Source organism: Pipistrellus hanaki (assembly GCF_964339955.1).
Source record: "Pipistrellus hanaki genome assembly, chromosome: 3".
In the NCBI taxonomy this organism is placed as follows: domain Eukaryota; kingdom Metazoa; phylum Chordata; class Mammalia; order Chiroptera; family Vespertilionidae; genus Pipistrellus; species Pipistrellus hanaki.
Genome location: NC_140505.1, coordinates 166641748 through 166666482, shown reverse-complemented (window position 1 = coordinate 166666482; position 24735 = coordinate 166641748). Strand labels below are relative to the sequence as shown.

The following is a 24735-nucleotide window of genomic DNA, read 5'->3' as shown; positions in this document are numbered from 1 at the left end:
CTGGCTAGCCCTCACCCCCGGGGGGCAGGAGCGCCGGGCGGGGAGCGCGGCTGGCCCTCGGATGGAGGTGGCGGTGGTCGGGACGGGTGCGCAGCCCGCCGGCCCCTCGCGGTGACTCGGCGGCGCCAGGACACCGGCGGCGGGGCGGGGCGGGGCCGGGGCGCCCTCCTCCCCATCTCAAGGGTGACTGTGCCGCTGACGTCAGGCCGCTTTGGGCTCCTTCCCTGGCGCGAGGACTTTATTTTCATAACAGCGTAAAGTGCCATGGAACTGGAATGGGCGTGTCCTTCCCCCCCTGACCCTCTCCCGCCCCTTGTCCCTCCGCTCACCTCCTCGCCCGCTCGCTCCCTCCCTCCCTCCCTCCTCTTTCCCTCCCTCCGGCGGCGGCCGCCTTTATAACTGCTCGGCGCCGCGAGGGCGGGATCGCTGTCGTGGGCTCCCAGCGCCAAGGGGCTCGGAGCCGCCGCGAACACGCGGGAAGCAGCGCCGGTTCACGCGCAGGAGCCCAGGCATCGGGGTAAGGGGGGCGCACGGGGCCCGGAGCGCGCCCCGCCTCCGGATGGAAATCCCGGGGGTGGGGGAGCGGGGTCGGGAGGGTGGGAGGCGAGAGAGAAAGTCCGTAGCGGGCTGTGAGCAGGAAAGAATCCTTAGAAAGAAATGCCTCTAGTTTAACACAGCTCTGATCGTCAGTTGTCTTCGTCTGCGCTCCCCAGGCTGAGATAGCGGCGGGAGCGAAACGCACATCAGGTAGCAGTTTCAGGCGCATTTTACGCACGCGGAGTAGGCGGGATCCCGGCCCCACGGAGGGAGCAGCTATGCATCCAGGAGCAGAGGAAAGAGAAAAGAGGGAGAAAGATCTTGGAGGAAGGGCAGGGACTGGGGCGGAGAGGGGTGGGCACCGGGGAGGGCGCCAGGAGGAGAAAGGTGGTGACAATGGTCACTTTACCAAGTTCCTGAAAAGTTTCCAAGTGCTTTGTCCTTCCGCACCAAGCCTGTGCCCTTCTGCGTGCGGGGAAGTAGGTTCCTAGAAGCCACCCCTCCTCCTGATGTGAGTGCGGGGCCCTCAGCTCCACCGCCTTCCCCCTGAGGCTCAGGAACAGCCCACCTGCACACAAGGGGAAGGGACTGGGGAACGGTCCCAAAGATGCCCCTTAGGCCTCCCTACAGCATCCCCCCCAGCCTGAGGGGAGGACAGGCTATAGCACCCAGAGGGAGGACTGCTCAGGTTCAAGGAATCTGAAGGACTTTCCATTCCTGACTCCCCTCCGGGCTGAGTCTGTCCTCCGAGGGTTTGGAAACGCCACACCTGCTGCAGGTCGGGCTGAATCGCCCGGGGCTGAGGGCTCATTCCTGAGGGGGAACACTTGAGCCACTTCAGATGCAGAGTGGTGAGGAGGGAGGCCTAGCTCCACTCTCCAGGCCGGTGCTGGCTGCTATGAGGAGAGGGGAGGAATGGAATGAAGGGGGAGGAAGGGCCAGGAGTTTTACTTGGGAGACGGACGGGCTCCTCCAGGGTTTGGAGAGGTGCGTGCTTTAAGAGCAAATGGGAACGAGCAGAACATTCTCGGGAAGTGCTCTCCACTCGAGTCAGGAAGCCTCCTTCCTCCTCCCAACTCTACAGGGCTGTGCAGCTGTGGGAGGCAAGGGCCTGGGCCCTGAGTTCCCCCTAAGGGGTCTCGGGAAGGCCCCAGCTCCTCCCCAGGCTGAGACCCCAGCCCTGGCAGTTCCCTGTGGAGCCTGCGCCTGCCTTCCTATTTCACTCTATTGGGCACCGAAGATGACGGGGCGTGAAGAAGAATTTTACTTGCGTGGTTTTATTTTTCTCACTCTGGGTGCTGGACTTCAGGCCCTCTGCTATTTAAAAACCCGCAGCTTGAGTTGAGGAAATGGGCAGGAAATGATGTGTTGGTATAACAGGACCTTCAACAACAGTGACTTGAACAGTGGTTTCTCTTGAAGGGTAGAGTTTCTGAGTTGTTTGTTTTTACTTTTATTCCTATTTCTATTGGTTTGTGGTCAGAATATATAGTTTGTACATTTCTTATTTTAGGATTTCAGATTTTTTTGTGTCGTCTAAAATATACTTGTGTGTGTGTGTGTGTGTGTGTGTGTGTGTGTTTTGTAAGTGTGTGTGTGTGTGTGTGTGTGTGTGTGTTTTGTAAATGTTCCAAGACCACTTCCATAGAAGCAATCAAATAGAGCAGGGGTCGATAAACTAGGTCCATAGCCAAACACATCCTTCAGCCCATGTTTGTAAGTAAAGTTTTATCGGAACACAGCCATGCTCATTTGTCTATGCATTATCTATGTCTGCTTCAGCTATAAACGTATGGATGGCAGAGCCTAAATTACTTGTTATCTGGCCCTTTACAGAAAATGTTTGCTGATCTTAGATATAGAGGATCTGAATTATTTGATTAATAATGGAGATCTAATAAGATATAAAGATAGAAAACATTTTGATTAAAGTGTCCACAGAACATATTTACCATATTATTATTCATTTCTTTCTTTTTAAAAATTTAATAAATCTTTATTGTTCAGATTATTACAATTGTTTCTTCTCCCCCCCCACCCCATAGCTCCCCTCCACCCAGTTCCCACCCCACCCCATGCCCTTACACCCTCCCTCCCACCACTGTCCTCATCCATAGGTGTACGATTTTTGTCCAATCTCTTCCTGAACCTCCCACACCCTTTTCCCCCTGAGAATTGTCAGTCCAATCCACTCCCATTCTATGCTCCTGATTCTATTATATTCACCAGTTTATTCTGTTCCTCAGATTTTTAAGAGTCTCACGCTCTACCGACTGAGCTAGCCCGGCACCCGCAGATTTTTAATCCACTTGATTTTTAGATTCACTTGTTGATAGATATGAATTTGTTGTTCATAATTTTTATCTTTACTTTTTTCTTCTTCCTCTTCTTTTTTTTTTTTATAATATATTTTATTGATTTTTACAGAGAGGAAGAGAGAGGAATAGAGAGTTAGCAACATCGATGAGAGAGAATCATTGATCAGGTGCCTCTTGCACACCCCCTACCGGGGATGTGCCAGCAACAAATGTACATGCCCTTGACTGGAATCGAACCTGGGACCTTTCAGTCCGCAGACCGACGCTCTACCACTGAGCCAAACCGGCTTCGGCTTCTTCTTCCTCTTCTTAAAGAATACTTTTCAGCATTTCATACAATACTGGTTTGGTGGTGATGAACTCCTTTAGCTTTTTCTTATCTGTAAAGCTCTTTATATTACCTTCTATTCTGAATGATAACTTTGCTGGGTAGGTTCTTGCTATTCATCACTTTGAATATTTCTTGCCACTCCCGTCTGGCCTGCATAGTTTCTGTTGAGAAATCAGCTGACAGTCGTATGGGTGCTCCCTTGTAGGTAATTAACTGTTTTTCTCTTGCTGCTTTTAATATTCTCTCTTTGTCTTTTGCCTTTGGCATTTTAATTATGATAGTCTTGGTGTGGTCCTCTTTGGATTCCTTTTGTTTGGGGTTCTCTGAACTTGTTGGACTTGTAAGTCTATTTCTTTCACCAGATGGGGGAAGTTTTCTGTCATTATTTCTTCAAATAGGTTTTTAGTATCTTGCTCTCTCACTTCTTCTGGCACCCCCATAATTCTGTGTATGTTGAATTTCTAGTTGGTCCTTTCTCATATCCTTGAGGGTCATGTTAAATTTATCGGCCTTTTCCAAGAAATTCTTGAAAAACCTTATAACTGTGGTTTTTAACTCTATATCCAGTTGTTTGTTTTCCTCCATTTCTTTAGTTTTTGATCTGTTTCTTTGTCTCCCTATTTTTGCTACTTTCCTGAGTTGGTAGGGTGGCTTTATCTGAGGCCACCCAACAGGAGCTACAGAGAGAACTACAGTTTTCTCCTCTTTGGTCGGGGTTTGGAGGTTTTGGAGCTGTCTGACCACAGCTGCAGTTTGTTAGGTTAAGCTGCGATAGGGTAGGGCATCTATATGCAAAAGCCGCTGCATGGAGCTTGGGTGGGTTTGTAGATTGTGCCGGGTGGGGTCTCAGGGAGTCACTAGGCTAAGGTGTGGCAAACAGCGATGGCTTCCAGTCAGCCATCTTTGTGTTTCTGCATTTCCAAGTCCCCGCATCCTGCGCCCCAGTGCAGTAAACAATGATTGCTGGGTGCACCTCTGCAAAAAAGTCACCCTCACTTTCAGACCCGATGGCAGACAGTTCAGCTTCTCCCCATAGGAATTTGGGTCCCCAGTGTCTCCCCAGAAACTGGAGTTAAGAGTAATCTGGAGCTTGTCTCCCTTCAGGTTGAAGAAAGCAACATACCCAGACACCAGCTGCCAGCCTGATTCATGTGCCTATGTACCTCAGCTTTTCAGCACTTGTGAACGTCTCAATGCTCTTTTCTCTTTCCGCCTAGTTGTAGAACTTCCACTCAGCCAGCTTTCCCATGGTTCTGGGTGATAGTCTTTTAGTTGTAGTTTTGAAATTGTTGTGTGAGGCAGCAGTTTAGGTGTTTATCTATGCCGCCATCTTGGTTTCTCTTCATTTTTTCTATTTAATCTGCTGAGGACTGAAAAAGTCTTAAGGTCTCCAATAATTGTAGTATTTCCTTTGATTTCTTGTGTTTCTGGCAGTTTTGTTTCATGTGTTTTAGTGCTATGTTATTCAGTGCATACACATTCATGATGATTTTATCTTCAATGTGAAGTCTCCTGATTATTATAATATAATACCTTTTTGCCTACACTTTGCATGATATTAATACCTCAACTCTTTCTTAATTGTCTTACCTTGAGCAAGCTATTTAACTTTGTACCTGATACATAATTCCTGCTAAATAAACATTATCCTATATAATAAAAGGCTAATATGCAAATTGTCCCCTCAGGAGTTTGACCGCTTACTATGATATGCGCTGACTACCTAAGGGCGGCATGGAAGGAAGTAAGGCCTCAGCCAGCAGTTAGCAGCCGTGGGTAGGAAGGCCCCGGCTGGCATTGGGGAGGCCCCCAATCTGCTGATTGCCGGACAGGTCTAGGTACCCTATTAGTGCACGAATTCCATGCACCAGGCCTCTAGTATATTATAATTGTGCTTTTTTTTTTTTTTTTTCATTCATTTTTATTTTTTCCTTCCTTTGGCTTTCAACTTTTAAGATCCTGTTGTTTTAGGTAAGGTTCTTATAGGTATAGAATAGTATAATTTAGTTTTTTTTCCTTCAAAATAAAAAATGTTAGCATTTGCATTTATTATAATAATAGTTGTTTGCTATTGCCATCTAATGTTTGGCCATGTGTTCTGTTTTCTCCATCTTTTCCACATTAGGTAATCTATATTGTATTTTTACATCTACTCGGCCACTCAATGGATGGTAATGCCATTCTCAGAGCTTAGAAATACAGGCTTGCAAGGAAAGATGACAAATTTAACTTGGGGCTTGCTGGATCAAACATTAATATGTTGCCATTATATTGAAATAGAATATTTTAAAACTGGTCTTTGAGAGCTTTGAGAGGGTATACCAGTAGAGGACTTCACTTTATCTAACCACCCTTTTTTTTGGAAGTTTCATTTCATTAAAAAAAAATTTCTTTTTTACTTATTTCAGAGAAGATGAGAGGAGAGATAGAAATATCAATGATGAGAATCATTGATTGGCTGCCTCCTGAACGCACCCTACTGGAGATTGAGCCCACAACCCAGTTATGTGCCCTTGACCTGAATCGAACCCAGGACCTTCAGTCTGTAGGCTGATGGTCTATGCACTGAGCCAAACCAGCTAGGGCTGGGAGTTTCATTTCTTAAAATTCTGGGCCTAAAAGATTTGAAAGTTTCACTCAAGTTCTTAAGTTTAAAAAAAAATAATTTTCAGTATTTTTATTTTCCATTCCAGTAATTTATTTTACATTAATCTAAAGTTTACATGATTTGTTTAGACTAGAGGCGGATAATACCCCCAGGAACTACCTGAAAGTGAATAAATTGGTATGAACATCGTTGTTACACTTGTTTAGCTCTGCCCATGGAAGTAGAACCATTTATTTTCTCTTCAGTAACTGCATAGAAACTCAATTCAGGGATGTTATTCATAAGCTGTTGCCATGACGTATCACTTTTATGTCATCAGAAAACAGGCGGCTACTCAGAACAAGGGGGTCTGGAGATTTCCTTAGAGACACTTTCCAATACAGCTTATCCTTCATCCAGGGCAGAGAAATTTCTGAGGGACTCCACCCTTATCTTAGAATGTAGCCTAGATAAAAATACAAGGATCAGCACCTATTCATCTTAAAAATTTGTCCTCCCCATTGCTCAAACTTGCTAATAAATAACTTGCTTTGAGTAAATACTCAGCGGGCAGTCTTATTCCAAACATTTGCTCAGCAGCCACTGTGCAGAGCACACAGCGAAGGGGTACCAACAAACAGGTTTGCTATTTCCTTAATCCTTATGACGCCTGTTATCTGATAAGCGAGTCTACCTGATGTTAAAGTGTAATATGTAACATATATATGGAAAACCTTCAGTGCCAAGGAGTAGTTACTTATAAAAACTATGAAGAGACCTACAAATTTAAAATGAGATGGGACTAACGATTTAAAAAAAAACAAAAAACCGCCAAAACCGGTTTGGCTCAGTGGATAGAGCATTGGCCTACGGACTGAAGGGTCCCAGGTTCGATTCCGGTCAAGGGCATGTATCTTGGTTGCGGGCACATCCCTAGTAGGGGGTGTGCAGGAGGCAGCTGGTCGATGTTTCTCTCTCGTCAATGTTTCTATTTGTTTTTTGTTTTTTTTTAAAAAAATATATTTTATTGATTTTGTACAGAGAGGAAGGGAGAGAGATAAAGAGTTAGAAACATCGATGAGAGAGAGTCATCAATCAGTTGCCTCTTGCACACCCCCTACTGGGGATATGCCCGCAACCAAGGTACATGCCCTTGACCAGAATCAAACCCGGGTCCCTTCAGTCCCCAAGCTGATGCTCTATCCATTGAGCTAAACCGGTCCCGGCTCTCGTCAATGTTTCTAGCTCTCTATCCCTCTCCCTTCCTCTCTGTAAAAAAAAAAAATAAAATAAAATAAAATATATTTTTAAAAAAATCCTTAAGATTTGGGCCAAGTTTCAGAGAAATATGGCAAATGGATTGTGACTAGGAGGGGCAGGGTCTTTCTGGCTAAAAGAATAACGCGTGTGGGGAGGCAAAGAGGGTGACGTTCTGCAAGAAGATCTTAGATGAGCCCCAATTTCCTACCAGAGAGAAAAATACTCTTGGAAGCCTTGCTTGCCTTGCACAGAGGGGCAGAGAGGAGCTGGAAAGGCAGAGGAGGTGGCTGGGAGGACCAGCAAGAAAAAAAGCCTTGAAGCTCAAATGGAGGCTGAATCTAGTATAACAGACAAAAAGGAGTTAATGTGCTTTTTAACCGCTAAATCCACGGATCTCTTCCAGGCCTTCTTTTCTTTGCTCCCCTTGAATTGTTTAACTCCATTGACCCTTCATTTTTTGGAAACTGTTCCTTGGCTTCTGGGAAACCACCTGGGCTTATTTCTTTTTCTAACTTCCAATAATTTCTTTTTATTTAAAAAATATATATATTTTATTGATTTTTTATAAAGAGGAAGGGAGAGTGATAGAGAGCTAGAAACATCTATGAGAGAGAAACATCGACCAGCTGTCTCCTGCACACCCCCTACCAGGGATGTGCCCGCAACCAATGTACATGCCCTTGACCAGAATCGAACCTGGGACCTTTCAGTCCGCAGACCTACGACACTCTATCCACCAAGCCAAACCGGTTTCGGCTCTAATAATTTCTTTTCTTCTTTTTTTTTTTTTTTTTACATCCTTTGCCGATTTCTGCTTAGATGAGATGGTGTGTCCATGGTTTGGTCCTTGGCCCTCTCCCTCACCCTATATGTGCATCCTGTGTAATCTGGTCTCCTCTCAATGCTTCAGATACCTCTTAATGGGCGCAGTCTGTGTGTATAGCCCAAACCTCTCCTGAACCTCAGACCCACATGTCCACGTGCAGAGGGGTCAGCCCAACCTGGTGTTGAGTCTGGCCTTTTCAGAGCCATGTGATCTTGGGCAAGTAATTTAACTTTTCTGTGCCTCATTTTCCTCAACTGTAAAAAGGGGACATAGTAATAGAGTGATGTTAGGGATTACATGAGGCCGTGTGTGGCCCAGAGTAAACTCTCAGGATAACTTTGTGTTTGTTCTTTCTGATTCCTCCAACTGCATGTCCCATAGTCATCTTAGATTCAACAAAGCTAGACGTGGCATCTCCCCTCAGAAGCCTGTATTTCTAAGGTCCATTCAGTTGCCTAAACTAGAAATCTGGGAATTAACCTGGATTCCTTTATTCCCCAAATCCTGTCTCTTCTACCTTCTCTCAAATCTCTCGCCATTTCTTGCCCATTTTTCATGCCTCAGCTCCTTGGTTTCCTTGCTAACGCTTTAAAAAAAAAAAAAATCCCATTAGGTAGACTGGGCCACTGTTTTCCATGTGCCCTCAGCATTCCCTGCACGCTCAGAAACTCCTTGTTTGTATGTCTGTGTGACTCTAATGGTCTTCCCAAGGGCAGCAGCCACACATATCATCTGAGTGACTTGTACATTGGACACAGTACCTGACATGAGTAGGCACTTAAATGTCTGTTGATTGACAGGAAGATTGACTTAATGTAAGACTGCTTGCTTTGGAGACTTCCCAGAGATGTTTTAAATGGAGAGAGGCTGGAGTTTGGGAGAAAAGCTTCTGAGGTCATAACTGATTTAGAGATGAAATAGATTAAATTATGATTAAACTCATAGAGGCATATTCTTCCTAACTATGTGACATGGGGTATGTAACTTCATCTAAGACACAGTCTTCTCGCCTACAAAATGAGTTGTGGGAATGTTAGATGAGATAATAGTTATAAAACATGTACATGAGAGAATACATATAAAACATACAAATGCTAAGCCTTGTGCCTGGCTCACAAGAGGACTCAGCATGTGGTGGTAGTCACCCTTCTTTTTCCTGTAGTTCTGGATAATGTCCACTTTATATTTTAGTTGTATTTTTTGAAATTGTTGTGTGAGGCTGCATAGGTGGTTACCTATGCCGCCATCTTGGTTTCTCTCTCATTGATCAGTCACCCTTCTTTTTATTCATCATTATATTGTGACTATTGTTATTACTATGGATTGAATGTGGCAATTCAAGGGCAGAGAGGAAATTAAAGTGATAGAAAAATCACAAATTTGCCTGTGATGGCTCAGCTTCAACAAACACAGAAGTTGTTGATGTCATTTTCCCCAGGCAGTTCTCAGAGGAAGGTTCTGTCCTTTTCATGTTCAGATGACGGATGAGATAAATAGATGAATCTCCTCAGGAGGAAGATGAGATCAGCTGTGGGGAAGTTTCAGGGCCACAGCTAATTCATGCTCAGATACTCCATCAAATGCTGCCATTTGCCCTTGCACACCAGGCAATGACACTCGTTGGTCAATGCTATGTGGAGGGTCAGCCCGGCTCCAGGACCCTGTGGCTTTGCCCTGCAGGTGGGCATCCTCCTTTTCCTGCACTCAGACCCGTCAGCCTCGCCTCCAGCCCTGGTTTGGGTCTGAGTTAGGAGTTTGTGGCACATATTCTCTTAATGACCGGGCATGGGGCAAGGAGGAGGATGAGGGGGAGGGACAAAGAGGCTTGGAAATTGTCTACAAGGAGCTCCCCAGAGGGATGAGCAGTGGAGCTGGACATGAGCAGACCACCTGGCTCAGCACCCGCCCTCATTTTATAGAGGGGATGGAGGTTCCGGGACATAGCAAAGGGGCAGAGTAAAGGGAGGGTTTGGAATTGAGCTCAGTAAGTGCCTCTCCTCGCTGCCTGCCTTTCCTCCTCCAGTTGAACTCTCCCTCCCCGCCCTCATTTTTCTTTATTTCTTAACCTTTGGGTCAGTGGCCTGACTCATTCCAGAAGGGTGAAGGCATCGCTAAGTGATTTCAGGGTCTCGGCTGTGGGTGTCGCTGGGTTGTTGGCCAGCAGGTAGTTAACACAGTTAGCCGCTGTCATAAGCGAAAGGGGGTCTCACCCTTATGACTCAGAGTCATTTCTCATTTCCCAGGCCTCTGAAACCTCACCGTCCTCCTTCGAAGCGCAGGGTTTAGTCATCAGGAAATTGGGTGGGAACGCATGACTGATTCCAGTAAATTCCTCTCTGCTTGCTGGGAAAGCTTCAGGATTCACGGTCTCCTAGGAGACACCTGGAGTCCCTTAGGAGCAGGGTTTCAGACACGGCCCAGAGCTCCTCACTTCAGGCCTAACGTGTGACTTTAGACTGCCTGTGTGAGAGGGAGGATGGGAGCCAAGTGGCGGGGGTTGGATTAAGGACAGCAGACAGGGGCTTGCGAGGTTCAGCCCACCCCACCTTGTCTCATGAACAACCCCTTTTCCGTGGACTCCACTTCTCCTAACCATGCGCTCACCTACCCATCCTGGTGGGGCACTTACCATCGTCAGTTACTAGACCAGAGGCTGGGGAGGGATGTTTAATAACCCAACCTCCAAGGGACCTGATTGTCCAGCGGGAGATGCAGAATTCTCAGCAGGCATGGCAGGGCTGCGTGCCAGGCGCTGTGGTAGGAAACGCGGAGGCTCCCTGAGAATGCAAAGGGCGCATGTCTCAGTAGGCATGGGCATCAAGGGAAGCACCTGGTAGAAGGGGCCTCTAAGTCAAATGAAGGGGGAGGGGAAGCAGGAGAATGCCCCATCCGATGGGACCGCAGGATTGAAGGGAGATAGAGGGCTGGTTTGGAGGAGAGACAAGAAGCTCGCATAGTGGGGATATGGAGGAGGATGTGGGGACAAGGCATGAGGCTGGAGAGGCAGGCAGGGCTGAACCTTCCACCAGCTGTGTAGGTTATGGCTCTTTCCTTGGCCACAAAGAGTGGCTTAGAGCGGGCAAGTCTGCAGACAGAGGCTGGCTTCTGAGTGGTCCAGGTGGAGATGTTGGTGGGTGACATAGTCAAGAGACGTGAAGAGGTGGAAGGGCCAGGATGTGGGTGATGGGTCTGTTCATGTGGAATAGAGGTTCCTGTGGCCATTTCCCAACTCAGTGGTACGATCTTCACTTGGCTTTTAGTGTCACTGCCTTGGGGTCACAAATGGGGATGTTGTAGGAGGTGGGAACACACCAGGTGTCTGATCCGTGGGGCCAGATTGGATCTGGGTTCAGTAACCTTGGAACTTGGGTTCTGGCTAGGAAAGAATTCAGAGCCAAGACCCAAACTGTAAGAGAACATTTATTTATAAAATTACAGAGGCAGAAAAATTAATTCTTGGAAGAAATGAGCTTAGGGAACAAGTTCTAGAGGCAAAAGGATGACCCTTGGAGCGTGGGAGTAAGGAAGCCAGTGATAATACGCCTGGGGGTGGGGGGTGGGGAGTGGAGAGAAAGGGAAAGGCTCAGACATGCTCCCAGAGGGAGAGCCCTCTGGGTCCTCCACCCTAAGGTTTTAAGGTTTTAAGGGTGGAGAGTTTAGGGTATGTCCCAGGGGTAAAATCTCAATAGAATACTCAACAACTTTCCATAGGGGTGTCCTTTCAGGGCTGTGGTCTCCACTGTTTGTTTGGTCAGCGCTAGAGCAGGGGGCCATTGTCCCATGCAGCTGGTCCTGAGGTCAGGCATGGGGTCACTGGTCTGGTTTTGCTGCTTTTCTGCACCTGGAGCTACAATACAATTGAGGCCTAAATGTTATCTCTAGGGAGGAAAGGTCAGGGGCTCCATACCTCATCACCAGCCGATATGCTAGGGGAGAAAAGTCAACCCGGGGGCGAGGTCCCACCTTACATTTGTCCTTTTCTAGGCACCCAGGACTTTACTCCCTGGTGACCTTCTGTACCCGGCCCATCGTCCTTGCTCTGCTCATGTCTGTCTAGCCAGGGAGATCCTGGGATGCCTCCTGCCCCACCTACTCATCTTTCTCACAGGATCTCCCTTCCTGCCCTGCCTTTTTTTTTTTTTTTTTTAATATATTTTTATTGATTTTTTTTTTACAGAGAGGAAGAGAGAGGGAGAGAGAATTAGAAACATCAATCAGAGAGAATCATTGATCAGCTGCCTCTTGCACACCCCCTACTGGGGTTGTGCCCAAAACCGAGGTACATGCCCTTGACCGGAATCGAACCTGGGACCTTTCCGCAGGCTGAGGATGCTCTATCCACTGAGCCAAGCCGGTTTCGGCGTGCCCTGCCTTCTTCAGTAGAGGACGCACAGCCAGGGGGCAAATAGTCATTCTTTCCTGTGTGGGAATGGGGAGGGTGTGTGTAACTCCGAACTGCTGGGGCAACTCACAAGGGTAGGCTGAGCTCTCAGTGGTTTAACACATACTCAAAGCCTACAGCAGCACCCCGTACTGATGCTGTCACCCCATTTCTAACTGGAGGGTCCCTACTAGCTTTGAAGTTCTTACCAGACAAGTGGGCTCTACGGAGTTGTGTTAAGATGTGCAACATTGCCAAAACCGGTTTGGCTCAGTGGATAGAGCATTGGCCTGCGGACTGAAAGGTCCCAGGTTCGATTCCGGTCAAGGGCATGTACCTTGGTTGCGGGCACATCCCCAGTAGGGGTGTGCAAGAGGCAGCTGATCCATGATTCTCTCACATCGATGTTTCTAACTGTCTATCCCTCTCTCTTCCTCTCTGTAAAAAATCAATCAATCAATCAATCAATCAATCAATAAAAAACCTCATAAAGAAAAAAAAAAAGATGTGCGACATTGAAGTTGGAATTCGGGTTTGAGTCCTGGACCTTACACTTACTGGCTGTGTGACTTGGGCGAGTCAGCTAACAGAGTGGGCCTCGGTTGCTGCACTCATGGGACAGGGATAATAATGACGTGAGCTGTATCATAGGGTGGTTGTGAGAGTTCAATGAGTCAAGTGTATAAAACCGGGTGTGAATGAGTCATGAGACCCTCCCTCCCCTTCAAAGCAGTCCAAGAGCCAATTACCATTGGCTTCCTTACTCCCAAGCTCCACCCCCAGGTGGTCTTTATTGGAGCAAGTCCATGCTTGGTCTCTCTGCCCTTCACTTGGGTTACAAACGATGCCCACATCACTGCTGGACTCCTTACATTTTCTCTTTCTTGCTCCAGCTCTTACATTCTTCTCCAAGGTGATTGCTTGAGCTCCCGGCAGTTGATATTTCCCAACGCCGATTGCTTCCCCATTTCTTCTCACCCCCTGCTTTCCACAGGTCCCTTTCAGTTCCCCAGAACCTGTCCTCTCCCAGCCAACTTCCGGGCTCTTTCCCTCATCTGGCCTCTCCCTGGGCAGCATGGTACCTCCTCAGTACAGGCTAGTTGATTGAGTCTGGCAAGCTTTCTCTCCCTCTGACTAAATTGAAACTTAGAACATTTTAGACCTGTTGTGTAATATCTGTCATGCTGGGGAAGGGGTGGAGAGGGCTTAATAGAGGTCAATTAAGAAGGATATTAGTTCAAAAAATTAGTCACTCCTGCCCAGCTGGTGTGTGTGCCTCAGTTGTTGAGCGTCAGGCCATGAACCAAGAGGTCAGGGTTCAATTCCCGGTCAGGGCTCATGGCCAGGTTGTGGGCTTGATCCCCACTAGGGAGGAGGGAACCAATCCATGTTTCTCTCTCATTGATGTTTCTATCTCTCTATCCCTCTCCCTTCCTCTCTCTAAAATTAATAACAATATATTTAAAAAATTAGCCACTCAGATAAAATATTTACTAAAAGCTTTTTAAAAAAGATATTTTTGAGAGAATTGGGAAACACAAGTAGAAACCCTAAGTAGATATTTGATACTAAAAGGTTGTTTTTGCCCTAACTGGTTTGGCTGAGTGGATAGAGCGTAGGCCTGGGGACTGAAGGGTCCTGGGTTTGATTTTGGTCAAAGGCACATGCCCGGGTTTTGGGCTTGATTCCCAGTAGGGTGAGGTAGCCGATCTATGATTCTCACTATTCATGTTTCTCTCTCTCCCTCTCCCGTCCTCTCTGAAATCAATACAAATATATTTTAAAAAATGATTGTTAATTTTTAAGTGTGGCTAAGTTAAAAAGAAGTTTTGTCATACATATGTATGCATGTATTTATTGATAAAAGGATCTGATGTCTTGGATTTGCTTAAAAGTAATTAAAGAGTGAGTGAGGTGGGGATGTAGATTATTGAAGCAAGATTGACGATACATTGATATGTTTTGAAACTATGTGATGAGCCTATGGCCTCCATTATACTATTTGTTTTTTAGTATGCTTGAAAATGTAATAAAAACTCAAATACCCGTATTTTCCGGCGTATAAGACGACTTTTGAAACGAAAAAAAGTCAACCGAAAAATCGGGGGCAAAAGACCAAAATTGCACAAAAATTACCTGCAGATCTTGACGGCAAAGTAAGTCTTTTCTTTGAAGTGGGGGGTAGTCTTATACAGCGAATATAGGCCTAAACCTAGTATGTTTTAACTGTAAAAATTAGGGGGTCGTCTTATACGCCGGAAAATACAGTGTTAAAAAACACACCACTGTTTTAAAGGAAGTTCAGGGACTGTTTCTCATCTCTCTGGCATGGTTGGGGAGGGAGGTGGAGGTGAAATTGGAGAAACTGGTTTTCTCACACTCCACACCCACTGCCCATTGCTCTTGTTGGACCCCGGACCCTGGTCTGTGGGTGTCAGGAGGCTCTGAGACACCACCTCCTCCTGCACTGCTGTCCCGGAGTGAGGGGCCTCGAGGCCCAGTTGGGGGCAGGAGGTCTCTGCCTCACAGTCCGTTCCAGCCCCACACTATCCTCTATGCAAAACCCTATCAGTCTCTGTCAAGATTTGGAGTCCTCAGGCTCAGAGTCCTGCATAATTAATTATCAGGTAGTATGATAATAACTACTTGTCAACAAGCAGCACTACTTTGAGGGGCAGGGAAGGAGCAGAGGGAAGGGCAGGGAGGGAGAGAGAAGCACCTTTGCAGCCAGACGCCGCCCTGATGATTAATCTGAGAGGGAGTGAGGAGGAGAGGTAAAGTGAGCGAAGACGAAATGCACAGAGCCTGCCTGGGTCCCTTCCCTTGTTGTGCTGCCCTCGCATTGGACAGGGTTCCTCCTCTTCCGCAACCTTGGCACCCTCCACACCTCCCTTCCCCATAGCACCCCGGAGTGGACATTTGTAGGCAGAGCATATCAGGCTTTGGGTACTGGCATTTCAGGGCTTGCCTATATCTGAAGTTCATCTGCCTTGCTTTCCCCCTGTTTCTCCTTCTACCCCCTGGAGAGGTGGGACCTAGCCTGTGCTCTGCTCTGTGCTCTGCCTGTGGGAGGAGCGCAGTTCCCGTGGGGTAGAGTGCAGGTGACAGACCCATGGTAAGAGAAGGCCCAGGGATGCCTGGGGTGGTAGTGGCAAATTATGTCTGTCTGTCTCTTCTGCTTTGGCAGAGAACATGTCTGTTTTCCCCTTTCCCAGTGAGTATCTAGACTAGTGATTGGCACAGAGTGGCATTCAATAGATATTGGCTGAGCCTGGCTGGCGTGGCTCAGTGGTTGAGCATTGACCTATGAACCAGGAGGTCACGGTTCGATTCCCGGTCAAGGGGACGTGCCTGGGTTGTGGGCTCCATCCCCAGTGTGGGGTGTGCAGGAGGCAGCCGATCAATGATTCTCTCTCATCATTGATGTTTCTCTCTTTCTCCCTCTCCCTTCCTCTCTCTCTAAAATCAATAAAAATATATTAAAAATATTGGTTGAACGAATGATTATATAATACAAAGTTAAATTTGGAGGGCCAGTTTCACAAGAAGTTAGGAAGATAGATTTAAACTAGAAATGATTTGTTATTTATATTATGATGACATACCACTAATATAATATTTTAATATGTACACAATATTCATTCATATATGAATGTATGTGTTATACTGCGTATATAATCAAGAGTTCATAACCTGGATGGAATTGGAGAACATTATGCTGAGTGAAATAAGCCAGTCAATGAAAGAAAAACACCACATGATCTTACTCATTTGTGGATAATAAAGAACATTATAAACTGATGAACAAAAAGATAGATACAGAGACAGTAAAGCAACAAACAGACTGTCAAATTACAGCAGGAAGGTTAGGGAGAGGTGGGGGAGATAAGAGATCAACCGAAGGACTTTTATGTGTGCATATAAGCATAACCAATGAACACAAAACTTGGGGGGTGGGGGGTTAGGGCATATACGGGAGTGGGGGGTGCAATGGTAAGATATGTACTTATATAATACTTTAATAAAAATGATAAAACAAACAAAAAAAGAGTTCATTATGACATGGAAGACTCCTTCATTACTTTTTGGAATTAGTAGAGCCATCCTTACAAATGCTAAGGAGGGAAAAACACCTACTATGTGATAGCAGAGTTTAAAAAGAGAATCCAGTGGCTTCTGAAATCTAGAAAAACCTACAATTTAGGTAACTCCTTTTATCCATGGAGAATGGGATGCTCACAAATAATGTCTGAGACAGGTATTCCCACGTTCACAGATTCCTAAGAAATCACTAGACAAAAGCATCAGGAATACTGGAAGTTGTTTGTGACATATTTTTTGAATTGAGACTCTGAAACCTCTCCGCAGAGCACTGGTCCTCTAGCTTCAGGGTAAATATTATAGTTCAGTTATGGGGAAGCACATATGGAGTTTGTTCTTTTCCTTCATCAGCCTTTAGGATTTGCCACGAGGACATAGAGGAAAGGTAGTAGCTTTATCTAATATGGTAAGGTCACAGGCAAAACCTTGGCTGAACATACAACATTTTTTTTATGGATCTCTCCTGGTCCTCTGTGCCTGAGTTTGTTAGGACATTCACCCTCTGCCTCTGGTTTGCTTTCACACAGGATCAAAATGAGCACACCGGCTGATGATTGCCGTAAGGACCTGCCTTTCAAGTACCGAAGACTTTGTGATACGTCCGAAGCTTGGGGCATCGTCCTGGAAACTGTGGCTGCCGTGGGGGCTGTGACCTCAGTGGCCTTCATGCTGGCTCTCCTGGCCCTCATCTGCAAGGTGCAGGACTCCAACAAGCGGAAGGTGCTCCCGGTCCAGTTCCTCTTCCTTGTGGGTGTGCTGGGGGTCTTTGGCCTGACCTTCGCCTTCATCATCAGGCTGGACAGCTCCACGGGGCCCACACGCTTCTTCCTCTTTGGCGTCCTCTTCTCCCTCTGCTTCTCCTGCCTCCTGGCTCATGCTTTCAACCTGACGAGGCTGGTCCGCGGCTGGAAGCCCCTCTCCCTGCTGGTGATGCTGGGCTTGGCAGTGGGCGTCAGCCTGGTGCAGGACGTCATCGCCATCGAGTACCTCGTCCTCACCATGAACAGGACCAATACGGAAATCTTCGCGGAGCTCCCTCCTCCTCGGCGCAACGAAGACTTTGTCATGCTGCTCATCTTCGTCCTCTTCTTGATGGCCCTGACCTTCCTCACGTCCTGCTTCACCTTCTGTGGCCCCTTTACCGGCTGGAAGAGGCATGGAGCCCACATCTATCTCACCACGCTCCTCTCCATGGCCATCTGGGTGGCATGGATCACCTTGCTGATCAACCCTACCCCTGACACCATGTGGGACGATACCATCCTCAGTGCGGCCCTGGTGGCCAACGGCTGGATCTTCCTGTTGGCTTACGTGGCACCCGAGTTTCAGCTGCTCACCAAGCAACAGAACCCCATGGACTACCCTGTGGAGGATGCTTTTTGTAAACCTCAGTTCATGAAGCAGAGCTATGGCGTGGAGAACAGAGCCTACACTCAAGAGGAAATCACTCAAGGTATAGAGCCGGGCTGGGTGGACAGCCCTCTGTAGAGAGATGGGGGAGAATCATAGGGTATTATAACTCTAAGGAACATGCAGGTTTATCCAGCTAGTGCCCCTGACAGAACAGATAAGGTCCCCAAGGCTCAGCTCATGCTTAAAACCGTCCAGCTAGTTAACAAGTGGATCTAGAAGCTGCCTCTGGAGCTATAATCCAGCATTTTCTACACAGTCCATGTAGGTTTCTCTGCATAAAAATAAGATGAAGCAAAGGAATGGAAAAGGAATGACTCGAAACATTCTTAGGGATAAGTAGGTGAGATTGTGTTTTTTATAAAAGATAACATTTCCCTTTGGAAATATGAGACCTTCCTGTATTTGGGCGTATAAAGCCAAGCCATGATTTCTTGCAGTGACCACAGGGCATAGAGAGGCTAGAAAGCCTTTTGTCATAAACTAGTGGAAATTGCCATTGAGTTACTAAGGATTCCAATTTAACCTGAAGAGCTACATTTTATTGTATGCATCTGGCCCGTGGGAGGGAAGAGATCCTATCTTGACATGAAAGAATGAACCGATTTTGCTCTTGCCTGGTGGTGTGAGTAGCCAGGTGTTCTGTTGTTGTTCTCGTAACATAAAGAGGCTCAACTGATATCGAGACACGGCCCTCGCCCATTAGGAGCTGTGTGTTGCTCTCCAGGGTTGACATTGAGCTCTGGACCTAATCAGGGGAGAGGAATGGGTTTGGGAGAGGAGTGAGGGGCCTCCAAGGCCCGGTTCTTAGCTCCTGTTTACAATGGCTCGCTCCTGAAGCCTGAGGTGCGAAGCTTTCTGGTGCTTCTCCCTGTAGTGGGGGTTGGGGGGTGGGGGGTGGAGGGGAGAGAGACTCTGGGGGGTGGTGCCCTCTCCTGGACACTCAGAAGTCTACCAGGGAGAAAATTCAATGGATAAGGTATCTATCATGCTTTGGTAGATGACTCAACTGGGGTGAGCATCAGTGGGTGCCTGAGGAAGGGGACCCTAATGCTTTAATTTCTCCTCTCCCTCTGTTTCAGGTCTTGAAGAGCTAGGTGATACCACCTATGTCCCTTATACCACCCATTTCCAGCTGCAGGCAAGTGATCTCTTTCTCCTTTTTCATCAGCAGCCTCAGCACCCAGGAACGTCCCCCTTGGGCATAGAAGGTGTTACCATTCTGTTGGCTCCTACATGGCCACCTTAAAAGGATGACATGTCTACTTTGCTCTCATCCACATTTTGGGGTTAGGGCAGACGACTGGAGGGTAGGGCACAGGGAGGTCTTTAGGGGGAGGCTTTAGGAGAAAGGGAAGAAAATGAGACTCCTGCCCAGATTGAAGTTCTGTTGAAATATCCGGGAACGGGAGAGGGCTTAACCATATGGTGCTTCCTTTTCAGAATCGGAACTCCCAAAAGGATTTCTCCATCCCACGGGCCCAGACTCGCGTGAGCCCTTACAACGACTACGAAGGAAGGAAAAACGGCAGCTAGCTGAAGAGCGGGGTGAACACGACGAGTCAGCAGGACTGAAGGGGTGTGGGTTCCATCCCGAGTCCTTCTAAGGAAACCATACACAACGTGGTGGGAAGACCCGGCCTCCCCGCCAGCCTCAGCAGCCATTCTTCTGTCCTGGAGGCGCTGGGGGCGAGGACACGCCAGTTCTTAGCAGCACCGTAGCTTTTCCTTTGCTCCATAGTTAGGATGCTTCTTCTAGGTGGGAGTCTCAGGCAACTCAGGGTTTCTCTCTTACTATTCCCTGTCACTTCACGCGTGACTCAAGCCCCCGGCCGTCTAACTGCGTACCGGCTCACCCAACTTCAGAAGCCAACGCTCCACGCCGGTTTTATAACGATTGCTCAGCCCAGAGCAGAACTGCAAATCTGAGCAGAAATAGTCAAGGGCTGTCTCCCAGCCCCTCCCTGCCTAAATCGACACTGGAAGCCAACTTGCTGGCACCCTCCCTTCTTGCCTGGGTAGGAGAGGCCAAAGGTCACCCTGAATGTACTCATCTCTATGGTGCTAACACAAGGCCTCTGTGGGTCCCCAGCACCGAGTCACAGTCCCCCCCTCTCTCCTTAGGTCACTCCCAAACTTTTGCTGTCAATCCCCCAACTGTTCTCCGCTCCATGTTTTACCGGGAGTTTTCCTTCTGGACCTCACTAGTGTGGGCAAGCCCGGCCTTTCTCTGCCAGGAGCATTTGTGCACTGTTCTTTCTACGTGTTCCTGGCACTGGTCCGCATCCCAGCCTCTGTAACTAGATTTTGCACTGTGCTCACCTCCTGCGCTCGGTAAGCAGGCGCATTGTCTGTGGAGGGGGGAGTGCCTTGTATTGTAAGTTATTCACCGTTCTTTACCTGGAGATGCAATAAAGATGTGGTGGCAACTCTTTCACGGTGGCTGCAGCAGTAGGAGTGGTGGACATTAGTCATGGACATTAGCTGAAGTTCAAGGTTTGGGTCCTCTGGGTGTGGGCTTGCCCCTTCTTGGTGTGTCTCTCCTCTTCTCCGTATCTGTCTAAGACAAGCGTGTTTTCCCCAATGTTTGAGGTGAGTGGCGAGGGTGAGGGGGGAAGCCGAGCGGGATCACGGAATCTTGAGGTTTGGCTCCAGGAAGGCAGAGGAGTGGCAACAGTGGAATGGGGTTTGGCAGCCCAGGTGAGACAGGAAGGAGACCTGAAAGCCAGTTTGGCCATTCACCCGAGGTTTAATTGTAGGAGGAAATAAATCCATATCCCTTTATTTGACAGAATTGGTTCATAATATCTCTCGGAAAAGTCATGGTACCTAACAATTATGATTTACTTAATCCCTGAAACAGCGCTGTGGGGCGGGGCAATAGGAAATGGCTCTTTGGTGAAGGAAAAAAAAAAAAAAAATCCCATACACCAAATGGCATTTAAAAATGTGTAGCTGAGTTAGGGAGTTACCTCCCAAGAACCCGATGCTCTGCTTTCCATCAAAAGGAAAAACTGAGCGTGGAAAGGGGTGAGGTGAGGTTGGTGAATGGATGACACGCTGAATTAGGGCTATTTGCATTCCACAAAGATTTGGTTGAGGGTTTCTCAATGGCTTTGCACCAACAACATTAGCCAAGTTTTGCATTGAAAAGGGGAATTACAAGTAATGATTTATATCCTGACTATTCTAGTCTCTCCCCAGAGGGCATAATCCAGGAGGAGAAAGCAATACAGTTTCACATTTATTCTGCCACAGGGTGGGTACCCAGGAAGTACCCATTTCCTTCCCTCTTGTCTTCCCTTCCGTCTCTGGCCTGTCAGCCAAGCGCAGGGGGCTGAGTAAAAGGCAGAGCCACAGAACACCTGGATCTGCTTTCTTGTTAGAAAAGAGTCTCCAGGCCTCTGTATCCACAGGGCTCAAGTCATCCTCTTCCAAAACAGGGAAGGACATGGAAGGGCACCCATTGCCAGAAATTGGTTTCTTTTCTATTCTTTTTAAAAATACTCCTACCCTAGGATATGTTTTTATTGATTTGACACACACACACACACACACACACACACACAGACAGAAGAGGAGAAACATTGATTGGTTGCCTCCCATATGTGTCCCAATCGGATGGAACCTGCAACCTAGGTATGTTCCCTGACTGGGAATCGAACCTGCAACCGTTTGGGGTTACTGGATGACGCTCCAACCAACCAAGCCACCCAGCCAGGGTGGAAATTGGTTTCTTTTCTAAGAAATAAAGTGGTCTCTGGCGTTTGGACTAGTGGGCCACCATTTCGCTGATTTTTTTTGTTCTTAAAAGGCAGTAGAGGAAGGCTCCCTCCTCATTCAACCCACACTTGTCATACCCCCTTCCCCCCTGCGTGGCTGTTAACCTGTCTTCAGGTCTCTTGCCTCCTGAACATAATTAAACTCTGTTGTTAAACGAGGAACATCTTGGAGGCTGGAGGCTTTGGCCTCTGACAATCACTGTGATGATGCTGGAGAAGAGGGTTTCCCCAGCCTGGCTCCACCTGGGCAGAAATATTATAGAAGGTGCAAATTTAGCCTAGCCAGGCCCCTGAGCGAAGCCAGTTTGATTGATGGCTGGGAACCAAAATGACACCTCCTTTGAACTAAATGGATGCTAATAAAATGAAGTTCCCAACCTTGCTCTCATCTTTCATTGTCAGATGAGAAACAGACTGCCTGTCACTTCTGCCTCTCTCTTTAGGTCTGAGAGAACGTCCATCGCTGCAATACCGCGTGGCTCCACTTGGTGGCAGTGGAACCTCAGGCATCAGCCCTCAAGGACGCCGAGCCCCCTCAAAAACAAACATCTAAAGCTGCTTTCCCGTGAAGGGCATGAGGCAGAGCAGCAGATATCCAGTGGGCTTGAGGCAAACGTGTCCAATTTTGAAAGGCTTGTGTGTAGGAGCTGCTTGCGTCCTTCCTCCCACCGTCTTTAGAGAATTTGTTCCGATCTCCCCTGCCAGAGTTTAATTGCCCTGTGTCTGATTTTTGTGAAATTCTCCAAAGTATTTCCAGTCCATTTGCATGCAATCTGGCATCTTTACAGACAATGGTCTCATAATGCTGTTGTTACTAATGTCGACGAGTATGTTTGTGGTGAGAACACTGGCTTTTTGTCAGGAAAAGTGTGCCAAAACAAAAAGGTACAGCCTGGCCCTGGAAATGCAACAATAACACCCATTCTTCCCCCTCCCGGTGCATTCTGGGGTTCCTTCCTTCATTTCCAGACTTGTCCTTACTGCTGAGAACTGAGCTGCACACCGCTGGGCGTTTCCTTCCTTGCCCATGTCCTTCCGTTGCTACCAGGGTGGGAGGGTTTGCCCCTCTCCCAGCCCCAGTCTGTACAGGGATTATTTCAGAATTGGAAGTGGCGGGTTCAGAAAAACCTTCCTTCGGTGTTGACTGCGGAGATCTGGGGGCTGGCAAGACAGCCTTCAGCTTGTGAACCGCTGCTTCGGGGAATTATCTGGTCCAAACTGTAGGCTTCTCTGGAACTCCTCCACCCAGGGCGGACGATGCTTTGCCCTCCCTGGCTTCCAGTGCGCAGATGGGTGTGGGGAGCAGAACATCGGAGTCTGACCCCTGATTGCTGTAACCTCTGGATTATTACAGTTTTCTTGACCCTTCAGGGTGGGACACTCCAGTGCCTAAAATGTTAGTGTTTGAGAAAGTCACAGAGTTTCTTTAATTGGTGCCTCACATTCCTCACTTTTCAGAGGAGGGGACTCAGGACTGATGGATATAATACAACTAGTAATCCTGCACATGAATCCGTGCATCGTAGCTTTCTGTGGGGCCTGGCCACTCCGTGCCTGCTGCCCAGAGGCTCTCCGAAGCCCAGAGGCCCATCCACGGCCGGGTGCAGAACGCTTGCCTTGTTGACGTGGCAATGAACAAGCATTCCGCCAGGCTGCTCACGCTGCCCGCTCTCAGCGGCCGCCCTTCTCCTCCTGGGACTGGGGGACTCCAGTGGTGCTGAGAGGACTGGGTGCCGCTATCTTGTGGCTATGGGTGCCCCCATCTTTGTGATGGAGTGACGGTCAATTTGCATATTACCCTTTTATTAGATAGGATTGGGACCAGATTTCTGGTTGTGTGTTCTGAATACTGTCGACACTTGGGAGGTCAGTGTTAGACACATTTTTTTTTTTCCCCCCAAAAGGGGGTTTGAGCAAAGAATCAGATAAAGTGACCATGGTCACCCATGTTTTAAATTCCTCTCATTTTCCTTTGTCTTCCCAATTGCCTTTTGTTCTCATTTCTCTTCCAATGATCCCCCTCCCCCTCTGCATGTAAGCTGTGGGGAGAGGGACTGGAGGGCGACTGACATTTTCTGCTTAAACCACAGATCACTGTCCTGCAACCCCCAAGCCAAAGGAGCATATTGCCTCTTGAGGGAGTGGGTGTGGGCTGTCAAAAGACGGATTTCAAGGCAAAAAAGAATTCATTTCCCCCGCCAGCATGATGATCCTTCCACGTCTCTAAGTCCCACATAGAGTCAAGAACCCATACCCAGCGCTCTCCCTTTCCTTGGTGTGGAGCTACAGGGCCCCCTCCAGGGCAATCTCCCTGTGCAGTTTCTGATGGCAGATTACAGAGGCAGTTCCCCAGAAACACTTTGCAAGTAACTGTTGTGTATAACGACCTGAGCTGTGTGTCTCAAGCACCAGATTCAACCATGATCTTCAACAGAAAAGAAGAGGAAGCTTTAATGAAATTTGGTTACCACATGTGCAATACCCAACTGTCTGGTCCCAGCTACTTCTAGTTCAGGCCCCCTTCCATATTAAGATCCATCAACTAAACAAACAAACAAACAAACAAGCAAACAAACACAAACAAAACCCCCCCACAACAACATTAGGAAAGATGGAATAATAATGTATTGGAATAGATTAGAATAAAGGTCCCACATTTAGTTTAATAGTTATAAATGTATTCATGCCCCCCCCCCCCCCCCCACCTCCCAAATAAACCACATAAGTACTTGGTTTGACAGTCATGAGGAGAAGCAGCCTCCCAAGGCACAGACCCCGCTGTGCACAGAATGGGCTGTAAGGCTGCTGAGGACCCGTGATGTGGCTCAGCAGGCAAAGAGCCAAGGCGATCACAGGCAGCACTGACACAGCCGTGTAGTGGGAGTCAAGGCCGCCACTGTTCCCACGGAACGGGAGGCATGTGACACCACATCAGCACGTGAAATCCATTTCCATGGGCCTCATGGGACTGAAGGAGCTTCTCACAGAGGAGCTTTTTAAAAGAACCACATGATATACAGAACGGTTGATGGAAATGGAGAGGAGAGGACTTGGCAGGGTGCGTTATCATGACCAGAGCTAACATTTAATGTGCACTTACTCTGTGGCCAGGCTCCATTTTAAGGGCTTTACTTGTGTAATATTATTTAATACTCACAAGGCCTTCTAAGTTATTATGATTATCATCCCCTTTTACTTAACG

General features: G+C 47.6%; 1 protein-coding gene across 2 annotated transcripts; it reads left to right on the top strand.

The window, feature by feature from the left end:
- Positions 1 to 246: 246 nt before the first annotated feature.
- GPRC5A (G protein-coupled receptor class C group 5 member A) lies at positions 247 to 20183 on the top strand. 2 transcript variants are annotated; one of them, XM_084879071.1, is made up of 4 exons: positions 247 to 517; positions 16869 to 17794; positions 18834 to 18892; positions 19195 to 20183. In XM_084879071.1, exons 2-4 carry the CDS (start codon positions 16876 to 16878, stop codon positions 19285 to 19287), a joined length of 1071 nt encoding a protein of 356 aa, XP_084735197.1. In that variant the 5' UTR covers positions 247 to 517; positions 16869 to 16875; the 3' UTR covers positions 19288 to 20183. The 2 variants fall into 2 exon arrangements, with proteins under 2 accessions (XP_084735197.1, XP_084735198.1); XM_084879072.1 differs by lacking the exon at positions 247 to 517 and adding an exon at positions 610 to 747.
- Positions 20184 to 24735: the final 4552 nt, after the last annotated feature.